The sequence below is a fragment of the Pinus tabuliformis genome, chromosome 5_1 (genome assembly GCF_031772625.1).
Source record: "Pinus tabuliformis cultivar Carrire ecotype Pingquan chromosome 5_1, CPIR1, whole genome shotgun sequence".
Classification (NCBI taxonomy): domain Eukaryota; kingdom Viridiplantae; phylum Streptophyta; class Pinopsida; order Pinales; family Pinaceae; genus Pinus; species Pinus tabuliformis.
Genome location: NC_142305.1, coordinates 522,948,166 through 522,974,601, shown reverse-complemented (window position 1 = coordinate 522,974,601; position 26,436 = coordinate 522,948,166). Strand labels below are relative to the sequence as shown.

The following is a 26,436-nucleotide window of genomic DNA, read 5'->3' as shown; positions in this document are numbered from 1 at the left end:
CTTTTATTATCTATGATATACTTAAAAACTTATGTATGTTTGTAATTGCTAGAATCTAATGGTTGATGCTTGAATAATATAACATTGATGTACAATGGATGCCATATCTATCTTGATATATTTAATTACAAATAGGCATGTTTTCATAACTTCTACAACTAATTGCCTATTTTGGATGTTTTTTTTTAATATAAATGCAAATATATATAATACACACTTCCGAGATGCTTCACTTCCTAGGCTTTTGGATATGACGCTTATGATGCTTTGCTTCCAAAAAAACGGCCCGCTTCATGCAACATTGATCTCAACTGTTGATCTTAAGTAAAGTTGAGATCTCATCTCAACTGTCAATCACTGTGGAGATTAGGGTTGCGGATGTAGTCAATAACTCAAACTTATAAAAAGAGGGCTTGGCTAAGGAAATGACACAGAGTGAATAGAGTGTGGATGTTAAGGGACCTTCATCCAAAGTGTTCAAAGATCTATAGAAGATTTTAGAAAGCATGGATAGCAGCGAGGAGAATCAACTAGGAATTTGATCTAGTAGAGTGGAAGGGCTATACTAGTGAGATCGAGTAGCAAAGAAGAAGGGCTGATTGTATAGCAACATATCACTGCAAGAGAGGGCCACATGACACCTAGCATAGTTGCTTAGCCATACATCGATCAAAACAATAGGTAGTACATCAGTTCATGTCAGTTGTACAACTAAGATAACAGATTCAGCACATTAGGGTCCAGGATCTGCAAATCCACGATCCAGATCCAGATTTGGATCCGCCTTGATCAGTCCAAGAAACGGCGATGTGTGGATCCCTGTAGGTTGGAAATGAATCCCTTAGGTTGGAAACAGATCTTGTTTAAAAGTACGCCCATATTTCAAGTTAATTGTACTGCGGTTTTTAGGTTTTAGGCTTTTTTTTCTTAATTTGATTTGTGGTCCCTCTTTGTCTTGTTCCATGAGTTTGTCAGCGAACAAAAGATAGAAAAAGATAGAAACAATGCTCTTTTATCAACGCACAAGGATAGTAAGAGATAGCAATGATACAACTGAGAAGGATTCACCAGGCAATGACCCACTTAGGTTTGGAACTTTGGAATTGTCGACAATTTAATTTTAAATTTTTGTCAGTGTTTAGAAGTTAGAACTGAATTAAATTATTCGGAGACTGCGTTTACATAACTTTGTCAAAAGCTTTGACTATATCCCCACCTGCTGGTATTATGCCGACTGAGATAAAAATAGCTTTGGCAAAAGGCACGACATGGCCCAAAGAATTTCTTATAGTAGACCACCCCACCTGAATGATAACCACTACAGAGAATCCAACCTTACCAACATTAAGGGTTGTAGTCATACGGCTCAACATTGAAAGACAACTAGTGGCAATTATAAACCATCCAAGGCTCAACATATCAGTAGGCAATACTTACCGGCTGAGTTGTTCCATTGAAATGATAATTGCGGCATAAAGCTCTGCGTTTAAGGTTCTTTTATCAACAATATGTTCTACCAAGAAATCCAATTCCATTTCATGGTCTTCATCATCCTTGCTGGTTTTAGATCTTTTATTGAGTGTAGTTTTTCCCAATTGATCTTTAATTACATTCCAGAAGCTCCATGTTCTGAGAAACCACAAACTTAATTCATCTTTGACAGCATCTGTTCCACAAAAATGACATGCTAATTGGGTTAGACTTTACCATAAAGAATTTGTAATCTTTTAGATAGTACACACTAGAATCTTGTAGAACATGAACTTGTGAAAGGAACTTGATTCTTCAGGCTTAAACTGTTGATTTGTGGTAGCATCGGATGTGCTCTAGCCATGAAAATTGGTGGAGAGGCTAAAGCACATAAGATCTCCAAGACCCAGAAATCGTTTTGAGAAATTCCATCCGGATGAGGAGTTATTAAAATAATTAATATTTTTAATGGGTTCCTAAGTCTAAACTTAGGAAAATAAAAATATTAATGGGTATTAATAAAGATAAGGATGAGAAGCTTCTAAGAGACGAGGATCAAGTCTATTTTAATCTTAGCCGTTGATTAGAGACTTAATCTCGACTGTTGATTCGTCAACATGAAAAGTATAAGAGAAGACTTGAGGGTCATTTGGAGACATACTAGCAGATACTCAATATCCTAAGGAAAATCGATTTTCAGAGAAGGTGAAATTGATTTAAGAGGGAGAGTTGCGGGGTGTAGGAAGAGGGGGTGATTAGCAGTAGTCGGGGAGCTCAGAAGAGGTGACGCAGGGACTTTGAGAGACAACGCAGAGTGAGACGCAGTTCACAGAGACTCGGTGGATGATGCATAGAAGGACAGAGCTGTTGATTTGGGGTAGCATCAGATGTGCTCTAGCCACAAAAATTGGTGAAGAGGCTAGGGCACATGAGATCTCCAATACCCAGAAAGGGTTTGGGCAGATTCTAAACAGTTTGGGAGATATTAAAATAATTAATATTTTTAATGGAGTTCCTATGTCTAAACTTAGGGAAAATAAAATATTAATGTGAATTAATATAAAACTGTGTTAGAATGGTCCAAAAGTCATGGATCAAGCCAGATCTAATCTTAGCCGTTGATTAGGGACTTAATCTCGGTTGTTGATGTGTCAACGAGAAAGTATAAGAGGAGGATTGAGGGTCACGTGGAGAACACATTGAGGGAGAGCAGTCAGTTCAATTTCTGGAGCGGGGTTAGCTGAGAAATTGAACCAGTGGTCTGGTGAGAAATCAAGAGGCAACGAGTACGGAGCAGAGAGGTGGGATCAGCCACTGAAAATCAGCGTTGAGGTAGGAGAGGCAGACGCAGGGCTTTTCAGGCAGATGCAGAGGCAGCAGAAGACTGCGCAGTCACTTGCTGGGCCTGCGTGGGTGACGTAGAGATGCCCAGGGCTGACACTGTCAAGCAGGGGCTGAAGTAGAGTCTTGGAGAGCCACGCAGAGGTCAACCGAGCTAACGCTGGGATTGGGAGAAGTGCTGGAGAATTATTTCTCTCTGTGGGTAAGCCAGTTTGGCACCCTGTTGTACTAAAGAATTGCTGAATAATAAAATCCTCCCTTGCTGCACTGGTTTTCTCGCATCGGGTTTTTTCCGGGGACTGTTGTCCAAAATAATTGTGTCAATGTGTTGATTCTTGTGCATATGTTTTTTTGTTTTGTTTTACGGTGTGATATCTGTAGCAGTGTTTATTTTAATGTTTATTGAAGTAATTTCATGAATAACTTATTGTGGAATAAGTAGGAAGAGTAAATCAGTTGCTGCAGTGATAGAATTTTCACAAGAGCAGCACAGAGTCACGCATAATGATGCAGTAGGGAAAGGAAGTCCTCCAGGGTGTCAGAAAGTCTCGGAGAAAAGTCTCAGGTGTTTTCTCCCAGTGTCTATGCAAAAATTTTCTGTAAAGCGATTGTTGTTGAAGATTAATAAAACCCTCCTATGCTGCACCGGTTTTCCCACATTGGGTTTTTCTGGGGACAATTGTCCAAAAATAACTGTGTTGATTTGTTTGATTCTTGTGCATATATTTGTTTCTGTATAATGGTGTGATATCTGCAGTAAAATTTATTTTAATATTTATTGAAGGGATTTCATAAATAACTTATTGAGAAATAAGTAGGTAAAATAAATCAGTTGTTGCAGTAATAGAATTTCTGTTTAGAATTTTCACATGGTATCAGAGGGAAGATTCAGAGACAGGAAGGGAAGATCATTTATGGGTCAAGGGCATGATGCAGAGACATCCACGTTAGGAGATTCGTGTAGATTTTCAGAGGAATGCACAAGAGATAGAATTTTCGATTTCTCTATGTTGGCTTCCAGATTGAAAGATGAAATTGCTTACGTAGCAAGCTCTGCATCATCAGGGGTATGGTATATAGACAATGGAGCCTCCTGGTGTATGACAGGAATTCGAGAATGTTTCTCAGAATCAGGAGGGAAAAATGATTTTTCAGATCACCATAGGAATAAGGAAAAGTGTACTCCAGTAGGGAAGGGTACTATAGTTTTTCAAATAGAAACCGAGAGCGGTTCCGGAGCTACCAATGTGCTGCATGTGCCAGGACTAGGGATGAACTTACTTTCCGTATCTCAACTTCAAAGCAAGGGCTATGGCGTTTTCTTCATTGAGGAGAAAGTATATGTCAAACACCCGAGTTGGAAAAATAAGGTACAGATCAAAATCAAAAGTAATAGGTTGTGCAGGTTGCAACTAGAATCACCAATGGCATTGATAGGCAATAATGGTGACAAGGATTTGAATGAAATATGGCACAAAAGGATGGGACATTTGCACCATGGGGCTTTGAGAATTCTCAGGAAAACTGTAACAGGAGTTCCAGATCTTAGTACTGAACGAGATGATGTATGCAGAGGGCGTGCTCTGGGCAAGTATGCCAAAGCAGCGTTTCCTAGAAGTAGCAATAGGGCCAAGAGTGTACTAGGATTGATACACTCTGATATCTGTGGACCGATGTCCACAAAAGCTCTTAGTGGTGCCAAATACTTTGTCACCTTCATCGATGACCATTCCAGGAAGACTTGGATCTATTTTCTGAAAACCAAGGATGAGGTTTTCTGTCGATTCAAAGAGTTCAAGGCTCTAGTGGAGAATCTGATAGGAAAGAAAATAAAAGTGTTGCACTCAGACAATGGTGGAGAGTATGTCGACAAGGACTTCACCGATTTTTGTGCTAGGGAGGGCATCAGAAGAGAGTGGACAACTCCCTACAATCCGGAGCAGAATGGAGTAGCAGAAAGGAAGAACATGACTATTGTGGAAGTAGCTAGGGAAATGATGTATGATCAGGATATGCCAAAATTCCTGTGGGCAGAAGCATGCAGCATGACAGTCTATGTCCAAAATAGAACTCCTCATAGGACATTGGGCAAGGTTACTCCAGAGCAGGTCTTCACTACGAAGACACCTGAAGTTAGTCATTTTAGGATATTTGGGAGTTTAGCCTATTGCCGTATACCTGAGGAGAAGAGGAAGAAGTTAGATCAAACTGCAGAGAAAGGATATCTTGTGGGATATAGCGAGAATGCTAAGGCATATAGAATCTATCTTCCACGGAGCAGGAAGGTAGTAGTTCGGTGAGATGTGAAATTCATGGAGGATAGGTCCTTCAGAAAATCTTGAGAAATGCCTTCCGAGGAGTAGTCAAAAGATGAGCCGTTGGTCAAACCACTTCAACCAGTGGAAGCCAGTACCAGAAATTCTCCTTCAGAACAGGAGGAATCACAGGAAGAAGAAGAGCTAACAGATGTACCTACTACCAGAGGAAGAACGAGTCGGGAACTCTGACAGATTCTATGGGATGCAAAAGATTTCATTGGTGCACCCAGGAACAGTAAAAGGGAGTGAAGACAGCTAGACAGATATCAGGCCTTAGTAGCTTAGGTTGGGGAACCTTCCAGTTTTCAGGAGGTCGTTCAGCATCAAGTTTGGATGGATGCGATGGTGGAGGAATACAACTCTATAATGGTGAATGATGTATGGGAAGTAGTACCTAGGCCTCAAGACAGATCAATGGTAGGTTCGAGATGGATCTACATACAAAGCCAGGTTTGTGGCTAGGGTGTATGCTCAGAAGGAAGGAATAGAATACGAAGAAAGGTTCACCCCAATAGCCAGGTATACATCTATTAGAACCGTGATATCTCTTGCAGCACAGATGGGCTGGGAGATTCATCAGATGGATGTCAAGACGACATTCTTGAACGGGGTGATAGCATAGCAGAGGAAGTATACATTGAACAACCAGAAGACTTTGAGACACATGAGAAGAAATCTCATGTATGCAGATTGAAGAAAGCATATATCGAATCAAACAGGCGCCTAGCGCATGGTATGGTCGAATTGATGGCTACTTGTAGATGATGGGGTTCATCAAGAGTGATGCAAATCCCAATCTCTACTATCTGGTTGTAGAGAATGAGCCTCTAGTCCTAGTATTATATTTGGATGATCTCTTCCTGACAGGATCATCTAGGCTCATCGAGGACTGCAAGAAGAATCTAACCATAGAATTCGACATGAAGTATTTGGGACAGATGCATTATTTCCTGAGGTTGGAAGTTTGGCAGCAGGAGGGTGAGATCTTTCTTGGATAAGGGAGATATGCTACAAAATCTTGAAGAGATTTAGGATGCAGGACTGTAGGCCTATGGCTACTCCAATGATCACCAACTGGAAGAAAATTGATGCATCAGAAGACAAAGATGTTGATCCCACCTTATATAGGCAGCTCATAGGGTCCCTGATGTATCTGGTCAATACCAGGCCAGACATTTGTTACGCTGTCAACACCCTCAGTCAGTTCATGGTGGAACCTAAGAGGGCGCATTGGGCAACAGCCAAACATGTTCTCAGATATATACAGGGAACAGTCGAGTATGGACTATTGTACACCAGAAGTAATGACATCAGACTAAGTGGGTTTACTGATGCAGATTGGGCTGGAAGTTCAGTAGATCGGAAAAGTACCTCTGGGTATTGTTTCAACATTGGATTAGGGATGACCTCCTGGTGCAGTAGGAAACAGAAATCCGTAGCTCTGAGCTCAGCTGAAGCAGAATATATGGCCGTTAGCACTACTTAGTGCGAAGCCATATGGCTTAGAAAATTGCTTGTGAACCTATTCAGAAGAAGGATGGAGGCGATCAGGATCATGTGTGATAATCAGAGTTGCATCAAGCTCTCTGAGGATCCAGTATTTCATGATCAGTCGAAGCACATTGATATTCGGTGTCACTTTTTCAAAGATTGTGTCCAATGAGGAGCAGTACAGTTGAACTACACTCCTATAGAAGAATAGGTGGCGGACATCCTCACCAAGGCCCTAGGAAGAACAAAGTTCGTTTATTTCAGGGAGAAGATAGGGATTGTAAAGAATCCATTTCAGTAGCAGAAATGGATAAGTATCAGAGTTGCAGTGCAGATGCAGTGTTGGGAAGAAGGACCATCAACAACACGGATGCAGAGGGAGCTGCAGTACAAATGTAGCAGTGGTAGAGCCATGGGCAGCAATACAGGAGGCAACAATGCAGTGGATGTAGGGCAGTGGGCCCAACATCAGCACAGGTACCGGTGCTGGAGGATCAGTGGTGGAACATCACTAGAGCACATTCCTCGCTAAGAGGGAGTGTTGATTTGTGGTAGCATCGGATGTGCTCTAGCCATGAAAATTGGTGGATAGGCTATAACACATAATATCTCCAAGACCCAGAAATCGTTTTGAGAAATTCCATCCGGATGAGGAGTTATTAAAATAATTAATATTTTTAATGGGTTCCTAAGTCTAAACTTAGGAAAATAAAAATATTAATGGATATTAATAAAAATAAGGATGGGAAGCTTGTAAGAGACGAGGATCAAGTTTGTTTTAATCTTAGCCATAATTAGAGATTTAATCTCGGCCGTTGATTCGTCAACAGGAAAAGTATAAGAGAAGACTTGAGGGTCATTTGGAGACACACCAACAGACACTCAATATCCTAAGGAAAATCGATTTTCAGAGAAGGTGAAATCGATGTCAGAGGGAGAGTTGCAGGGTGGAGGAAGAGGGGGTGATTAGTAGTAGTCGGGCAGCTCAGAAGAGGTGACGCAGGGACTCTGAGAGACAGCGCAGAGGGAGACAGTTCATAGAGACTTAGTGGATGACGCAGAGAAGGACAAAGCAGCGCAGAGCTACGCAAAATGACGCAGAGAAGGACAAAGCAGTGCAGAGCCACGCAAAATGACGCAGGGCTGACGCAGTAGGGAAAGGAAGTCCTCCAGGGTGTTAGAAAGTCTCGGAGAAAAGTCTCAGGTGTTTTCTCCCAGTGTCTATGCAATTTTTTTTTGTAAAAACGATTGTTGCTGAAGATTAATAAAACCCTCCTCTGCTGCACCGGTTTTCCCACATTGGTTTTTCCGGGGACAATTGTCCAAAAATAACTGTGTTGATGTGTTTGATTCTTGTGCATATATTTGTTTCTGTATAATGGTGTGATATCTGCAGTAGAATTTATTTTAATATTTACTGAAGGAATTTCATAAATAACTTATTGAGAAATAAGTAGGTAAAATAAATCAGTTGTTGCAGTAATAGAATTTTTGTTTAGAAATTTTCACATAAACCAATTTAGAAATGAACACAAAATTCAACACCATAGCATAACGAACTCGACTTCTAGATATAATGATATTTGACATAATCCAGGCCTTTTTTAATCAATTGACTTCCTAGATATAATGATTTTCTTTTTGTAAGCTTGGCAGGGCTAGATCTTCATCATGTCCAATATATCACCCCGATCGGGGCATGGAATTGAACCAGTGACTTCACATCAAGGAGTGTTTTAAACACAACACCTGATCATTGTCTATCCAAGACCCCGTGGACTCCTAGATATAATGATATATACTATAATGTGTATCATTTAATTTAATTAATTTAAACGCATAATTTAATTGACTATAATGTGTATTTAATTAAATTATTTTTATGTACTTTAATTTTTAATTTTTATGTATTTTAATTTTTAATTTTGTGTATTCATAATAGTTTGAATTTTGGATTTTCTCATATATGCAGTCACACACTATAGCCTACAACCTATAGAAATGGAACCATCACAACAGAGTGAAAGGGAAATCATCAAAACAAACCCAAAATCTCCTTTATGGCAGTATGTGGAGATTATTGGAAAAAATCTCGGAGGTGGTTCATATAAATGGAAGTGCAATGAATGCCAAGATATCAAAAATGGTTCATATACCAGAGTGAAGGCCCATTTGACTGGACAAACTAACACAGGGGTCCAAGGATGCTCCAGGTGTTAGTTTTTGAAGCATCGGATGTGTTCCAACTATGAAATTTTGTGGAGAGGCTAGAATCCATGAGATCTCCAAAACCCATAAATCGTTTCTGGAAATTCTGCCTAGAATTGACTTAATTAGATTATTAACTATTTTTTAATATTTCCTAAGTCTTAACTTAGGGAATATGGTTAATTAATCATAATTAATTAAGTCAAGATGTGAATGTTCTAGAAACTCACACGGATAGACTTCAAGTTAGTGCTAGCCATCGATTAAGATTTAATCTTGGCTATTGGAGTCCTATCAATGGATTATAAGAAGAAGTCGATGGGCACTTGGAGAGTACACTTGAGCAGCGGTTCCTTGTGCGCAGATCGAGCTAGTAGCAGTAGAGTTCAAGCCAGAGAGGGACGTAGTCTCAGTGAGGGGCAGAGACAATGATCCAGAGGAAAATTTTAGATTCGGAGAGGCAGTGGCAAGAGGCTGAGTTATTCCTAGTGCAGGAACGCACGAGTGTAGGAATGGGAGTGTAGGAACACGAGTGCAGGAACACGCGAGTGCAGGCAGCATGAGTGCAAGAACACGCGAGTGCAGGGACGCGAGTGTAGGCAGCACAAGTGCAGGAAAGCACGAGTGCCGGGGTTGCTTAGGAAATACCTCTGCGACATTTTCTTGCTGTTTGGATTGCCAGTTGGGCATCCATAGTTGTACTTAGATTTCACTGCTGCATAATAAAATAAAACCATGACTGCTACACTGGTTTTCCCAAGTTGGGTTTTTCCGAGGACATTTGTCAAAAAATAACTGTGTAAATATATGTGTGTGTGCTAGCATTTTTTCCAACGTTTATTCTTCCGCAACTTTATTTGTGTAGGTTGCAGTGTGAGTTGTTCAATATTTGTTGTACGAAATAGTAAATAAATAAAAAAATTTAATTAACAATTAGGCGAATAATTTCTAGTTGTTGCAATAGGATTCAGGTTTCTGTATTTTCACATGGTATCAGATCGTAGATGATGAGCTGGAGAGCTCAATAGCGAAGAAAGGAGGAGTTTCCCTATTCAGTGTGGGTAGTAGATCGAAACCCCAGAGGGCATCACAATCACTTTGCCAAGAGGTCAAATTTCTTAAGGAGATTCGATTTTTCTGAGTGAGGGACAAAAAAATTCAATCTCTCTAGATCGAGGGATTTGAGAGGTAGAGGGAGTAGCCCAATATTTTTCGTAGAGCAGATCTCTAGCTGGACCCAGTAGTTTTGCAATAGTTTACTAGATTAGAGCTAGCGTTGGGTGGAAGAAGAAGCACACATAGCAGAGGGAAAATTTCTCTCAGGGGATCTCGTGTTTTAGAGATCTAATATTTCTAGTTGCAGATTGGCAGTGGTTGTGAGTAGATCTTCTCACTCTAGAAGGGAGTGTGAGTAGCAGATCCAACAACAGAGCAACGAAAAAGAGGGAGATTTTCGGGTTTATCTTCTCTGGTTTTGAGTCTTACAGATTTTGCAGCTTTGCAGGGATGACTGGACGAGATTGCTAGAAGAGGTCGTGCGAGTTAGCCATAATGCAGATCTAGGTAGCAGATTGACTTCCAATTGTTGGAGGCAAATACCAGAGGAAGTACGAGATGTCTAGTATGAGTTGCAAAGAAAGGAAGGGTCCCAGTTAGGGACTAGGCTCGAAAGTAGATAGTAGGGCACCAAATCCAGGTGGAGTATGAGACTTTGGTGTGCCAGATCGGTAGGTTTCAACGTAGTTGCAACAAGGAGATTAGCCAGATTCAGTTCCAAATTGTTGCAGCGAGACCATCACCTTTGCTACAGGAGTCCACAATATCATACTAGCAGGTTCAAAACGTAATCTGTCATTAGAGAGTTGCAAATCTAGTTGCAATCAGTCCCTAGGAGACAGTGGTAGAGCTAGATGCAGTGACACAGGCAGTACAAATTGCCTAGTTGCAGGATGTAGGTGTAGTTCCAGCCAAAAGATTCCTAGTGCAGAGCTACGTAGTCCAGTTTCCAGTACAGGAGGACAGTGTAAGTTGCCAGGAGGGAGCAGAGAGATTTCCCATAGGGAGATCGAGACTCAAAGGGAGTCTAGTTTCAGAGGGAGCATCCCTATGGAAGCTAGTGCTTCAGGATCTGAGGATATCAAACTCATTATTGCAGGAGTTGCAACAATAGTGCAGAAGCATTAGCAGAGCAATAACAACAACAATATGAGTAGATCAAATTTTGCTATGTTTGCCGATATACCTCTAAGAGTGAGGTGGAGTGACTTGGTTTTGTAGCCCCAAAGTGCTACAGATGGGCAGGATCCTTGAGGAAGTCCACCTCTTGGATCAATACCTTGCTACGAGGGCCCACAATATTCAGTAGTAGGATGTATCAGTGGTAGTAGATGCAGTCAGATGCCAGAGTGTCAAATGCAGAGTCTAGCAACAGTCAGATGCTGAGGAGCACAGTGTAGGTGGCACAGTGCTGAGTCAACAACAACACAAATTCCTCAGTGACAGTGCAGATGCTAGCAGCAGTGAGAGACTCAAGTGACAAATGCATCATATTGATCACAGTTGATTTTCACAGTTGATTCAGTATTTAGGATGCTTCTCAGCTGCAGTTGTTGGTAGCAATTTAGCAGGGTCAACATCAACACAAATGCAGTGAAATCAGAGCTGCGTAGTGATTGGTGGGCAGCAGTGCCAGGCATCAACAACGTGACATGAGATGATGCAAAGACATGGTTCTGTCACAGGATGTGCAGTAGAGCACTAGAACACATTCCTCGCTAAGAGGGAGTGTTGGTTTTTATAGCATCGGATGTGTTCTAGCCATAAAATTTTGTGGAGAGCCTAGAATACATGAGATCTCCAAAACCCATAAATTGTTTCTGGAAATTCCGCTTAGAAATGACTTAATTAGACTATTAACCAGTTTTTTAATATTTCCCAAGTCTAAAACTAGGGAATATTGTTAATTAGTCATAATTAATTAAGTCAAGGCGTGAATGTTCTAGAAAATCACATGGATCGACTTCAAGTTAATGCTAGCCATCAATTAAGATTTAGTCTTGGCCGTTGGAGTCCCAAAAGAGGATTATAAGAAGAAGTTGATGGGCACTTGGAGAGTACACTTGAGCAACAATTCCTTGTGCAGATTGAGCTAGCAGCAATAGAGTTCGAGCCGGAGAGGTACGCAATGTCAGTGAGGGGCAAGGACAGTGATCCGTAGGAAAATTTCCAGATCCGAAGAGGCAACAAGAGGCTGAGTTATTCCCAATGCAGGTACGCGTGAGTGTAGGAATGTGCGAGTGAAGGAACGCGAGTGAAAGCAATACGAGTGCAGGAAGTGCGAGTGCCAGGGGTTCTTAAGGAATATCTCTGCCAGATTTCTTGCTGTTTGGATTGCCAGTTGAGTATCCATCGATGTACTTAGATTTCACTGCTGCATAATAAAATAAAACCCTCATTGTTGCACCAATTTTCTTAAGTTGGGTTTTTCAGGGGACATTTGTCCAAAAAGAATTGTGTAAATTTATGTGTGTGCTAGCATTTCTTCCAACCTTTATTCTTCCACAATTTTATTTGTGTAGGTTGCAGTGTGAGTTGTTCAGTATTTGTCGTAGGAAACAATAAATATATTGTTAAATTTAATTAACAATTAGGAGAATAATTTCAAGTTGCTGCAATAGGTTCAGGTTTCCGAACTTTCAGACCATGCCAAAAGACGCAGATGGAAAACCTGGCCAAGGTTTGAGTCTTGCAAAAATTAAATTCTATGCATCCTTGCAAGATGCTACTGATTGGAAGCTTGCTAAGGGAAAACACCCTGTGCAAAGCTCTACAACTAGGCCTTTATTGCCATCTAGCCTGCTGCCACAACTAATAAAATGCCCACTCTAGGCCCTCTTGAAGCAACTTTCAATAATCAAGGTAGAGACACAACTGATGAACATGTAGCTTGTTGCATCTATGCAAATGGGCTAGCATTCAATTTGTTGTGCTCCCTTATTGGCAATAAATGATTAAGGCGGTTAATGAAGTGCCAAAAGGGTACAAAAGCTCTGGATATTAAAAGGTCCGCACTACTTTTTTGTCATCAGAGAGACAAGCAAGGATAGACAACTACAATCAATTCAGGATACATGGGCATAAACAGGTGTGTCCATCATTTTTGATGGATGGAGAGACCAAAGAAACTGCCCATTAATTAATGTTATTGCAATATGCCCCCAAGGGACAATGTTTCTGAAGGCTGTTGATTGCAGTGGAATAGAGAAAGATGCATCTTTTATATCCACCATTCTTGTTGATGCAATAGAAAGTGTGGGGCCACAATATTGTCCAAGTCATTACAAACAACACACAGGTTTGTAAACCTGGGTCGATATGATCACATCCTTTGGACTCCATGTGCAGTACATTCATTGAACCTTATGCTTGCCAAAATTGGTGAGATTGAATGGATTAATGAAATATATGTAGCAGGAAAAAAATCTAAACGTTCATAACCAATCATTCAGTGTCCCGGGCCATATATCGAGGTTTTTGCAAATTTGGAGCTACCGAAGGTACTCTTTTTTAATTAATATTATTTGTATTGGAAATTCGTAATTTTAATTACAAATTTATATATGATTTCTCATTTAAGATTTGAATTTTTGAAATTTGTAGATTGCTGAAACCCGTTTTGCCTCCCACACTCTTGTCATAAAGAGGTTGTGGAGGTGAGACAAGCATTACAAGCAATGGTCATTGACCCTCTTTGCGAATCATGGAGGACTTCCACTTTTGATAGAGGGAAAAAATTTAAGTCCATCATTCTTGATGATGTATGGTGGGACAAGGTCCAATACCTTCTGCGGTTTACTGAACCAGTCCTGACCTTGATCAGGACATTTGACACAGATACACTTTGCTTGGGGGAAATTTATGAAAACATTGATAGTATAATAGAGAGGATAAGGGAAATTATCAAGGAAAGTGAAAATGACCCTTATAAAACATTTTATTATGAAGTGAAGGACATAGTTACCGAAAGGTGGAACAAAATGACCACATCATTACATGTTCTGGCCTATGCATTGCACCCGAAATATGATGATTCTAAAATTTTGTCTTTACCTGGTAGAACAATGCCAAACAAGGATTCTGAAGTAGTACATGGATACAAGACAACTTTGAGGAAAATGTATAGAGATATGGGAGTTGCAATGGAAGTACGCCAAGAGTTTGGAGGATTTGTACAATTTACTGATATCTTTTCAGATCCACTAACTATGGACGATTGTGGGCATCTTGATCCTATTACTTGGTGGGGCTTCGTTGGTGGGATAGCATTCATCTCTCAACTCTAACCACCAGGTTGTTATCACAGGTTGTTAGTTCCTCATTAGCTGAGAGGAATTGGGGTACATATGGCTTCATCCATTCAGTGAAACGAAACAGGCTGGGAGCGGCAAAGGCTGAGGATATTGTGTATGTTCATTCCAACATCCGTTTTCTATCACATGCTGAACCAGAGTATAAAAAAGGTCCAAGCAAGTTGTGGGATGTGGACCCTGAGATCTCTTACTTGAACCTGGCACTGAATGTGATGACTCACCTGAACCTACTTGAGGATATTGTTCCACCACCAATCCAACCTACTAATGCAACTTCCTACATTCCAGTAACCCCATCATCTATTCATGATGTAGAGTTGCGATATGCAGAAGAGAATGTAGATCCATTTGGTAGTTAAACCCACTGCACAGAGTGATCATGGATGAGACCCTCATTTTTGTACTTAGTATTATCTTTTTTGTACGAGGGAGGATGCATCATTTCATGTTTCAGTTTTCATATCTATAATATATCTAATGGTTTCAGTTCTAAATGTTGTGATTTATAAATGTGTTTGATTTTTGAACTCTAAAAGTGGCTTTTAAAATTTAAAAAATATTGTTATATTTTGTGTACTTGACGTATCCTTGCCATATCCGGATCCTGGACTTTCAAAAATCTAGCCAATCCAGCTCTGTATCCATATCCTGGTAACTTAGCTGTACATGAAATTGAGTGCCGTACATGCTATACGTCGGGTGTGCAACAAGCAGCTGCTTGAGGGGCCGATTCAGGGAATTTCTGAGGGTAATAGTAGCCATTCAGGTGCTGTATAGAAAACCCAGAAATTGCTTTAGCTTGTAAAATTTTGCTTGGGACCAATTTCCCACCAAGGGAAACCTTGTATGCTCCAAAGTAATTTGAAGGGTTAATTTTTTGTTTGTTTGTGAAATTGGTTTATTTGCTTCTTCTATTTATTTCTTGTTAAAATTCCAGCTTGGGGATTTTATTCAGTGAGCAGATCTAAATTTCAATTTTCTGAAAGGAAAATCACTAGTTTGTCATTTACTAGGGATAGAAAATTAACACTTTTTTACTGGCAAGAGGTTTTTGGTTTCACTTAGTGCCTTGGTTGATATTTGATGACATGGATCATGATGTGTTAAATGCTTTGATGATGTTTTACTTGGTACACTTACTTATCATGAAGAGAAGCCATTACGCTTGTTGGTCTATCTTTCACATGGGTTAGAGGTGGATAATACATAATGACACCTACCCCTCTTGATTTAATACCCTAGCACCTTTGGGTGTGTTTTGCATTGTATTGGAGTCTTCATTTGATTGCTTTCATGATGGTGTAGAGTGCTGGGTGTCCTCCATTTAATAGTACTTGTTTTCATATTGTTGAGCTTCGAAAACACCCTAGGTCTCATGCATGATTTCCACATGTAGATGGGTGGCTGTTGATGTGAAGCATGGTTTCATGTAGAGCACTTTCCTTCTTTGGCTCACATGTGGAGACAAATACACACTTGTCATACACTTGATGCATCTTTTGCTTAGGCTTGTCACCATTCTTGACGAGTTGTTTGATCACCTGGATGACTTGGCATATGGTTGATGGTAACACTCCCTTAGACAAACCACCAAGAAACACCCATAGTTTGTGAAAATGTTGAATGATTAATCCACAAGGAGGATTACTTGTGACTCTCACCAATTTGTAAGCAACTGATCACAAAGCGCAAAACATCAATATGATCCTCATCAACCAGATCCTTTTTAACCTTAAAATCTGTTTGATCAATATACATCTTCTGGGATCCAGCAATAAAAAGCAAAATCATTTGCAAGTATTCTTCATTTTGGAAAAGCCTTATGCACTTGGACATTTCATTATGAGCTTTATTGAAATTTGAGTGTGAGATGCATTGCAATAATGCTATTTACAGATTAATGGCCTGGTTGCACCAATGGTACTGATATTTCTTCTTTTTTTATTGTTCAATGGGTTACATTATAGGTAAAGATGAGGTGGAGCATTGCAGAAGGCAGCTTCAAATGGCCAAGGATGCTGCAGAATCTGTTGCCAGGCTCAATCCTGAATTGCAACGGGCGTTTCTTGAGGTACTCAATTTTATTATCATTTGTATGATCAAAATCATGCTTCATTGTTGATTGATGTATTATTTCTTTTTGAAACAGGTTTTTTAACTTTGGATAACATTTTGTGGCATTTCTTGGGGTACTTGTTAGAATCCTTATGTAAAAATCGTTGTAAAGCCTTTTGGGACATGATTATATATTGTTGGGAAATAAGTGCTATTTTCTGAGAAGATCATTTCTTGAGTTAGAATCCTAGAAAGCTTCGATATTTCTTCAACTTTGATTGCATTGTTTCTGTTGTATACAGATGCCTGATACAGTTGAAGAACTTGAAGGTGCAATCCAAGATTGTACGGCACAGGCAAATGCTGTTCTTTTTCTTAATCACAATGTGCTTGAAGAATATGAACGCCGATGTGAACAGGTATTCTGGCTTACATATTTTTGGAGTTTAGAGAATTGTTAGTGCATTCTCAGACTACGGCTCTTCTAATTTGTCTTAGTAGTTTAGGTCATAGAGAATTTTATTTCACCTGTCTGATTTCATGAATGCCCTTGTGAAGATCCACAACCTGGAGTTAAAATTGGAGGAAGACAGAGCAGTGCTGAATAGGAGTTTGGCAGAAATAAATAGTCTTAAGGTGAATAACAAATGGAGTGATATATTTCTACATCTATCTCTTTTATTGTTAATGCATGCCTCATTAATGCTATGAAAATATTGAAATTCAATTGTTTTATTATATGACCAACTTCTAATATCAAGCTATTATTGAAAGGAATCCTGGCTTCCCACATTGAAGAGTTTGGTTACCAGAATTAATGAAACTTTCAGCCACAACTTTCAAGAGATGGCTGTTGCTGGAGAAGTTACACTAGGTATATTCTGGATATTTGTTTAAATTCTTCGCTAATTTCAATAGATGCTTCCAAATGGTATATTTGATACTCCTAAATGTGGTTTTTGGTCAGATGAACATGGCATGGATTTTGACAAGTATGGTATTCTAATAAAAGTCAAGTTCAGGTAATGCCTTCTATTGATACAGTATATTAACATAGTATTTGGGGAAGGTGGAATTTCTTTGATATTTTTTTTGTTTTGTAATATCTAAATACTTTACTGCAAGAACAACTTGTTTTCTTAAAAAATAATAGGCTAAGACCGTAGTTATCCAAGGGCGATAGTGATATGCTATCACTTGGCAGGGTGTCAGAGTCCACAATTACAACTAGTTTTTGAAATTTAAATATTCCATGCAATGAGATCTCTATGAAATAAAAAATAGACACATGAAGTCAATTCTATTATCACTAATCTATTTAAAGCCTTTAATACAAACCTAAGAGATTTTTAACTCCGTGTTTGCGTACAGTGATAATGCAACTTGAAATAATACTAGGTAAATAAATTTATTTTATCAAATTTCTTGTGTTTTCATTTAGAGAGACACATTTTCAAACACTTCTGCTGTTTTAAATCATTACATTTTAAGGTTTTCTGCAATATTGTAGAAATTGCCAGTGTGTCGGAAGAAATGTTACATTTATTGCTCAGTTACCAGGATTCAGATCTGGATCCGGATGCGGATCCGGATACGGACTCGTCAGATTTTTTAAAAGCCAGGATCCAGATACGGCGGGGAAACGGCATGTATATTACTATATAGTATATAAATATTTTCCATAGTATGGAAAAGGCTACAATATTTATGGTTACTGGTCTAACCTCTGTTGATACAATCTCAAGATCTCAACATGCAGCTACATCATTATGTGTGGACAAAATTGGCCATCTAAAAATAACTTGTATGTGGTATGTAATAGGGGTGACTTCCACTCTCGCAAGATACCTTTAGGTCTTGAGCCATTAATATGTTTCCTTACTTTCAAAGAAGATAAATATTAGACGGTAAAAAAATTATAATTTGTAAAATTACAAATTTTTAAATATATAATTATATCTTATGTGATATTTAAAATTTAATATGTTATTTCAAAATACGATATAATAAACTAATATATTTAATTTAATAAATATATATAAGTTTTAATATTTCTATTTATACTGCAATATATAAATTATAATATAAATATAGAACTTAATTTAAATTATAATTTTAAAAGTCTAAGTTTGTATCTTATATATATAATTTTAATTTAGAAATTAAAATATAAATATAAACTTAACTTTAAAATACCAAATTGTAAAATTTACTTAATATATATGAGCTTACAATATTATAAATTTAATTTTTTATAGTATATTTGTATTATTATTATTATATGTTATACATTATATAGTTATTAATATTAATAAGTTATAAGTTGAGTTCCGACATCTGAACGTGAATAATCTCTAGAACATTAATAAATTTTCCATAAGTGTCCCCAAATGTCCCCACGTTCCAACGAATGGTCAGCCCTTGGTTTCCGATACCATAGTATTTCTAATATTACTGATATGTTCCATTGGTGACGGGATGACCCAGCGAGGGTGCCCGCCATGGTGGCTACAAGCAACCCACCGAATCCATTTTACCAGCCAGGTATTAAGCTAAGTATTATTTGGGAAATAACTTCTTCCGTGAGCAAACGGACCCGAAGCTAGGTATGTATTCAGCAAATACTAACAGAGTATTAATTCAATAAATATTAATAGAGTATTAATTCAGCGAATATGAACTTCTCCCATGACCAAAGGGACCCAAAGTTAGGAATTAATTCAACGAAAATTAACAAAATACTAATTTAGTGAATATAGGTATTTTTGTATTGTAAAAATCCCAAATTGTAAGAACCGCAGTTTGAATTTCGGGGTGCACATTATGGTGAAGAAAACATTTTCATATGGGTTCCTAGGTGGATCCAAGCAAATCTGGATCCAATCTGGGGATCCGCGAATCCATCCCCCAAGGCTGGCAGATCCAGTAACATAGATTTATCGTTATCGGCAATTTATCATTAGGGGTCCAACATTTTAATTATCAACAATATTGGGGAAAATATCGGAAATTATTGGGAAACTTTAAAAAATACAAAAATAACCATTTTTTTTTTTTCAAAATTTAACTTCTAAAACAACATCAACATCAAACAAACACACTGCTACATAAATATGAAAATAAAATCGATATATAAGATGTCAAGTGATATTAGATACATCAAATATCGATATTAAAAAAATATATTTGTCTTGAGTTACAAGATCTAATAGAATGATACGAAATCATATTAAAACAAAAATAAATGTATCTCATGAGATGAATCATAGCAATGAAAACAATGGTTTTCTCCTTGTTTGCTTGATGGAAAATGGTCAATTCATCCTCAACAATGTTATTAGAGCTAGACCAAAAGTTTGATTGACCAAAAAATACATAAAATATTCAAATTTTGAAAAGAAAATATAATTAATGTGCATCCATATGAATCTTGAAAAAACATAATATTCCTTCTTCTTTTAGACCCCTTTGCACTATTCGAAGTTCTCTTCGTTCGGTCAAGGACCCGGTTAACCCCAAGGATGGGAAGGGTGTTTATATTATTCCTTGTTCCTGTGGGGCTCCTTATATTGGTGAGACTGGTCGATCAATAAATCAAAGGATTTGTGAGCATGTTGTGGACATCAAGCATGGAAGGTCTCACTCCTCCGCTTTGGCAGAACATGTAGAAAAGACCAATCATCACATCTGCATAGAAGAGGCTAGGGTCATCGCTAGGATTGACCATTTTCATCATTGTAAATTTAGAGAGGCCTTAGAAATTGAAAAAAGGCCCGTTAATCTGAACAGAGATGATGGCTGGAGTATCAGCAGGTGTTGGATCCCTGCTCTTTCTTCCTAAAGTTTTTTGTGTTTTCTTGTTTATCTTATATTTTTTTCCTTATTATTATTTTCATATATATTATATATATATATATATAATATATTTAGCTATAATATTTATAATACTATTTTTATTTTTTATTACTATTTCTTAGTAAAAGTATTTCTAATTATTGGGAAGAATAAATATTTGTTAATAACATCTTAACAACACTGTCTATAATTATTTATTAATACAAATATAATTTATTTTAATAATATTATTTATAATTAATATTCAAATTGAGATTCCTGCTCTATATTCCCAAAGTTGTTTTTGTTTTTAACAATAATATTTATAATATTATTATTACTATTTCTTTGAATAGTTTGTTAGAATTCTAATTATTATTGCATATAATATTATAACTTAAATTGATTTTATTTATTATATAAATACTTTTTTTAACTTAATTCAAAAATATTAATTATTAATTAAAATTCTTTTTGATTCTAGGTCAAATCTTAATTATTAATTTCAATGTTTTAGTCAACTAGCTGTTATTTTCTAACTGCTAGTTAGCTTCTCTCTTCATCTATTTATTTCATTTCCTAGATCTGATTCCTCATCTTGTCTCGAAGATGAACCACACTGGTTGGTTCGAAACGTGTCGACGAGATTATCTCCTATGTGATTTTTACCGAAAGATGCTGTTATAATTATACACTGTTGTTTTTCCACGATACTGGAGTCTAGGTTAGAATCTTACAATCACTGACGCTACCAATCCAAGTATCACAACAAACTACTTTGCACAACAGAACAATATACAACAATAAATCTACTAGTGCACAAAATATAGACAACTTTTTACAATTTTCAACAACCCAACTTCGTTATATTAACAAACTGATAATACAATTGTCTAGGGCTCCCGTACCAGGGATAATGGCCCTCAACATCCACTAGTACAAGAATACAAGAACAAGATACACTGACGATCTAGCTGATGTAGTGCACAATCACAACTTCTTTGTCATACCCTGAACACAATTGTGGGTCCTTCGCTTTTGTTCTGCAGCATTGCCTCTATCAATGGTCCTGGTTCTTTAGGTCACTGAACTTGGCTCTCCAATCTGCCCTCAAGGTAATCATAAGTCCACCGAAAACTAACACATAGGTTATTCATGCTCACTAGCTGCTCCTTAGTATTTCAAGGACACCACATGTTATGAATATAGTTCATATAAAAATAATAAATTAATGTAAACAATAATAATCATAATAAGATTAACTAAATAGTCATTAGTAATAAAAAGGCATGTCTTAAAGACATGACCATTCATGAAGAGATACCTGCCTCGGTATATAAGCATACCTAATTTGTAACATTCACATCATCACATCAATTCTTTTATATAATATTCAATATACGATTACTTGTCCTACAATGGATGTCTTTGTCTTCAAAGTATTCTGAAGATTACTTGACTATGTATACAAACTTTGTTTGTTACATTGGTATCAAAGCATTCCTTTGAGTATACGAACTTTGTTCGTTACAGTGGTATCAGAGCCACGTTCTTTATCCCGACCATTGGCCATTAAAGTCTTTGTCAACGTAGTCGTCGTCACGATCAAGCGTTTCACTACAAAGTTTTGAGTTTCTCCATTTTCAAGTTTCACTATTAGACCTTTGGCCACACACACACACACACATATATAAAGAAAGCAAAAACAAATAAAAGAAACTAAAAAAAAATGAAAAAAAAAAAAACAGAATTTGCATAAAAAATATATGATAAAAAGAAATTAAAAAAAATATATTAAAAAAGAGAGGGAAAAGTGACTTACTTGGTCATCGCAGCCCTGCTCGCTATCCACAGTCGCTGATAGGTTCAAACACCAAAGCAGAGAGTGGCCATACACATTTGTTGCTCGAATACGTTGCAGGTTGCAACCAACTGCTCTTGAGCCCTTGACGTCGTTGTACCTGTTGATTCTTCCCGCTGTCAACCATTGTTGAGTCCATGGATGCTTCCTCCATTGCCACTGTCTGAATTCGCTAGTCAATGTCGTGACCAGACTACTGCATCCAATTCTACACCCTGTCGTCGCCTATCCCTCACGCAATCCTTGCTAATCGTTGCCCTTGTCCTCGTTCCACGCTATTCTCTTGTCCTTCGCTCTCACGCTCAAAGCCTTTCTCTTGTCCACCACGCCCCTACTGACAACAACCACTCCGCTGGCACTGTGATCCCCACCAAGCTCAGTGACCGACTAGTCTGTTATCAACCCTCCACCGCGTTGTCATACACCCATCTACGGCTGATCAAACTCCATCTACATCGGTTTCCTTAACCCAAATAATCGTCGCTTCAAGTTGCGGTTCCAAATAGTCTAACTTTGTTAGTTGCCCCAATCATAAACCTTATATTTATTAACTTGAATTATATATATTGAATTAAAATATATATATATATATATATATATATATATATATAATATATATATATATATATATATATTTAAAATTATATAGTTAAATTATATATATATATATATATATATATTTAAAATTATATAGTTAATTAATTAATTTAATTTAAAAAAACATATATTATTATTTAAAAAAGAAGAATATTTTGTAAAGTTATTAAGGATTACCAAAGAAGACATTGTGAAGTTATTTATAAAATCAAAGGAAATAATTATTATATTGCTAAGGTCATAAGGGATTACTTTGAGACCCTAAGCTCATCTTGACTAAGCAAAATGAAGACAATCATTGATGAAAAAGGCAATATGGAGTCAACTATTGAAGAAGAAAGAATGGATTGTAATCCGGAAGCAAAGGAAGGAAAATTTTCCTATAAAGGTCTTTCAGTTGTAGATTGTAGTTTAATTATATTAAAAGGGAATACACAAGGGAAGGAGATTAATATCGTTATCAACACAAGTGATGAGAAAAATTACATCAATGTTAACTTGGCAAATCAACTATTAATTCCAGAATCAAGCATAGCAGAAAGAACAAATATTTTTGGCAAAAAAGAGTATGAAATTAATGATTTGCAAGTGATAATTGACCACTATGAATGCAACTCTCGATTACGTGTCGTAACTATGTTTAACCCAAAGATTGACATAATTCTTGGTCAACCTTGGTTAAAAGAATTGGTACGTTCATGTTAAACGTAGAAAAAAAGATTTTGATGTTTCCTTATAAAAATAAGATGATCACCTTCCAGGACATGACCATGACATCAAAATCGATAACACACTCATCACAAGACCTTAAAGAGATTTTGAAATTGATGTTCCAAGAGATTCAACCAGAGAAGCAGAAAGAGCTTGAAGAAGTCATATCTAATAAAATTGAAGAAAATTCTCGTTTAAAAGATCATAATCAAAAACTCCTTGAACAAAGCAGAGAGTGTAAAGCTAAAAAACACAAATTAGAACAAGAAAAAGAAAGTTTTGCGAAGAAACTCAACGATAGTCTATCAAAAAAGGAAGAAGAAAATTTGTGTTTAAAGACCCTTAATCAAAGGTTATAAGAACAAATCAAAAATTTAAAAGAAGAGGAGGATACTGAGAATAAAGTCAACAATCCAGAAAGCAAAGAGCTTTTATGTCTAAGGAATCATAACCAAAACCTTCTTACGCAAATAAAGAAGCTTAAAAGTGACAAGAAGTCACTAAATGACAAGTTAGAACAATTTACTCAAGAAGAAGTATTGAAGTCTCTAATCGTAATAGTCCATGTTGAAGATAAAGGAACAAATATCGATCCGGTCAATATCGCAATTCAAGAAGATGAGAAACTAGTAGAAGTTAAAACATATTCAGAAGTTGCAGTTCAAACAATGGAAATTCCAAGTGATGATTCAATAGTCAACTCAACAACAGTACTTGAAGTAAATCAGGAAACTGCCACACACATGATAAGGGAAAGTCCAACCAGAAGAACTCCTTATCGACATCCGAATCACAAGAGCAAACAACTAAGTCAGTCTACATATTTGAACCATTTAGAACAGAAACAATAGATTTATGTTCCAAGGAATACTGAAGTTTGCAGAATCTAGTCCTATGATAACAATTCATTACAAATTTCCAGTGATCAAAAGATTCCACAAAATATTAATCTAGGATGGTCAGATCCATTCTTAGTCCGACAATTTTGTTTATCACTCAGAGGATCATATCGTCTTGTATCAACGAAGATGAAAGTACTAAGACGAGAAGATATTCGAAACGGGAAAAGAGATCAAGCCCTTTCGTCAATAATCTTTGTGGACAAGGCTTTTTGGAGGGGAAGGCAATGTTATGAATATAATTCATATAAAAATAATAAATTAATGTAAACAACAATAATCATAATAAGGTTAACTAAATAGTCATTAGTAATAAAAAGGCATGTCTTAAAGACATGACCATTCATGAAGAGAAACTTGCTTAGGTATATAAGCAAACCTCATTTGTAACATTCCGATCATCACATCAATTATTTTATATAATATTCAATATACAATTACTTGTCTTACAATGGATGTCTTTTGTCTTCGAAGCATTTTGAAGATTACTCCGCTGCATATACGTACTTTGTTTGTTACATTGGTATCAAAGAATTCCTTTGAGTATATGAACTTTGTTCATTACACAACACTTTCAGACTTTTTATCCATTGTTGCTCCTCAACTACTTAGGGACTTCTTCCCACTATTGTTTTCCTACACTACTCCAATGAAGACAAACTTAGGGCAGGAGGGCTGCCACCTATCACTACTAGAAGTCCTTCTCCAACAATGAACTTGGGCTGATGTAATCTGCTCCCTTGACCTCCTTCCTTTGTCCTTTAAGAATCAGTCTTGAGCTTACGCAAACAACCTGCCTCTCTTAGCAGTCCAAGTTTCCTTCCCTGCACTGCACTTGGGATCGTTGGTAACTTCCTTGAAACTTCAGCCTTCTTGTTCCTGCACTTGGCCCTCCAAATAGTCATAGAAAGATCCAAAACTTTGCTTCTTCCCTCCTTCGTTTGGCTCCTAGGCTCTGTGGCTAGCTTCAGATGATGAGTTGCTATGATTTGATGCACTTTGGATGTGTGTAATGAGCTCCAACGCCTCTCCTATTTATACAATTCATCTTGGGCCTCAACGCATCCCTTGAGGGCGCCATACTAAGCTGGCCAACTTGACTTTTGTGCCACTGGCCCAACAAAATTATATAAAAATTTATATCTTTGTTTCTAGAGCTCCGATCTTGGTGTTCTTTGCATCCCCAAGTTCCTTTTAGGGTCCTCTACGACCTTCAAGAGTCGCATGGGAAAATTTCCTTGTGGTTTCACACCGACAAGGTTGGATGCAAAGCCCACACCTTGGGTTCTAAGCCCACAAACCACTTTTGTTGCGTCTATTCCTCCAAACCCTGAACCATAGGGCTTGGAGTACCTCCCAAGCTACAAAACTCAAGATACAAAACTATGCAAACTTTCTCATGTAAATAACAAGGGTGCATATAACCAAAATATCACCAACTGCAATCCATCTCTGAATCGAAATAGATTAGTAGAGACGCTCTAAATGGCCTCCAAAATCCAAAGAAATTCATGCTACAATAAATAACTACATAACATCAAAATCATTGCCAGTGTTGGGATCGTATTCATCATATTACCCACTAAATATTAAATTATGATAGAAAAAGCTCAACATCCTAATCGATAATTTTGCTTGAGTGAAGTGTACATTTTTACAATGATTTGAAGTCAGAGGTTCATATAGTTTGATCTCTGAGATTCAAAAGAATTTTTGAAGGTTCGCTCCATGGTCCGAATGATTCTCTGCTCAAGCTCGCTTGGCATCTCAGTGGACTATTTCTCAGTCATATGGTTCACATTACATTGGGCATTACTATACATAAAATTCGTATTATTTAGGTTTTGCAATTACGGTATTTATGTAATGACCTGTAGTTGCTTGGCATTATCTTTCTATGATCACATTTCAATTTATGGTGATTTTTTGTGGCTTGTAAACTGATATATTTCTTTGACCCGTGTTCAATTTTTTTGGCTCGTATAAATTAATCTATGGTTTGTTGGTATCATCACTCTTGGCATCTCTGCGGTTGATATACAGTGGCACATCTCGGCAACTCATATGTATTGGCATTTATGCGGCTCATTTTGTAGGACTTACACCACAATTCCGATCACACTATGAGGATGGCCCATAATAGTATGGCTTGCACTTTGTTTAGTGGCATCAACAATGCATTGACTTTATAGGGGCATCAACATTAACTTTGCAATGGCATTGATGTTATTACAACATTACAGTGGTATCAATTAGTAAGTGGCATTGACTCGCTCACTATC

At 37.4% G+C, this 26,436-nt stretch overlaps 1 protein-coding gene across 1 annotated transcript in view; it reads left to right on the top strand.

The window, feature by feature from the left end:
* Positions 1-26,436, top strand: part of LOC149165802 (structural maintenance of chromosomes protein 5-like) — a 187,974-nt gene that overhangs the window by 144,084 nt on the left and 17,454 nt on the right. The window contains exons 13-20 of the mRNA XM_089429941.1: positions 13,488-13,540; positions 13,708-14,141; positions 14,249-14,548; positions 16,144-16,268; positions 16,555-16,671; positions 16,811-16,888; positions 17,027-17,126; positions 17,220-17,274. Of these exons, the coding sequence (XP_089286067.1) occupies positions 13,488-13,540; positions 13,708-14,141; positions 14,249-14,548; positions 16,144-16,268; positions 16,555-16,671; positions 16,811-16,888; positions 17,027-17,126; positions 17,220-17,274 (1,262 nt within the window). The remainder of the gene's footprint in view (positions 1-13,487; positions 13,541-13,707; positions 14,142-14,248; positions 14,549-16,143; positions 16,269-16,554; positions 16,672-16,810; positions 16,889-17,026; positions 17,127-17,219; positions 17,275-26,436) is intronic.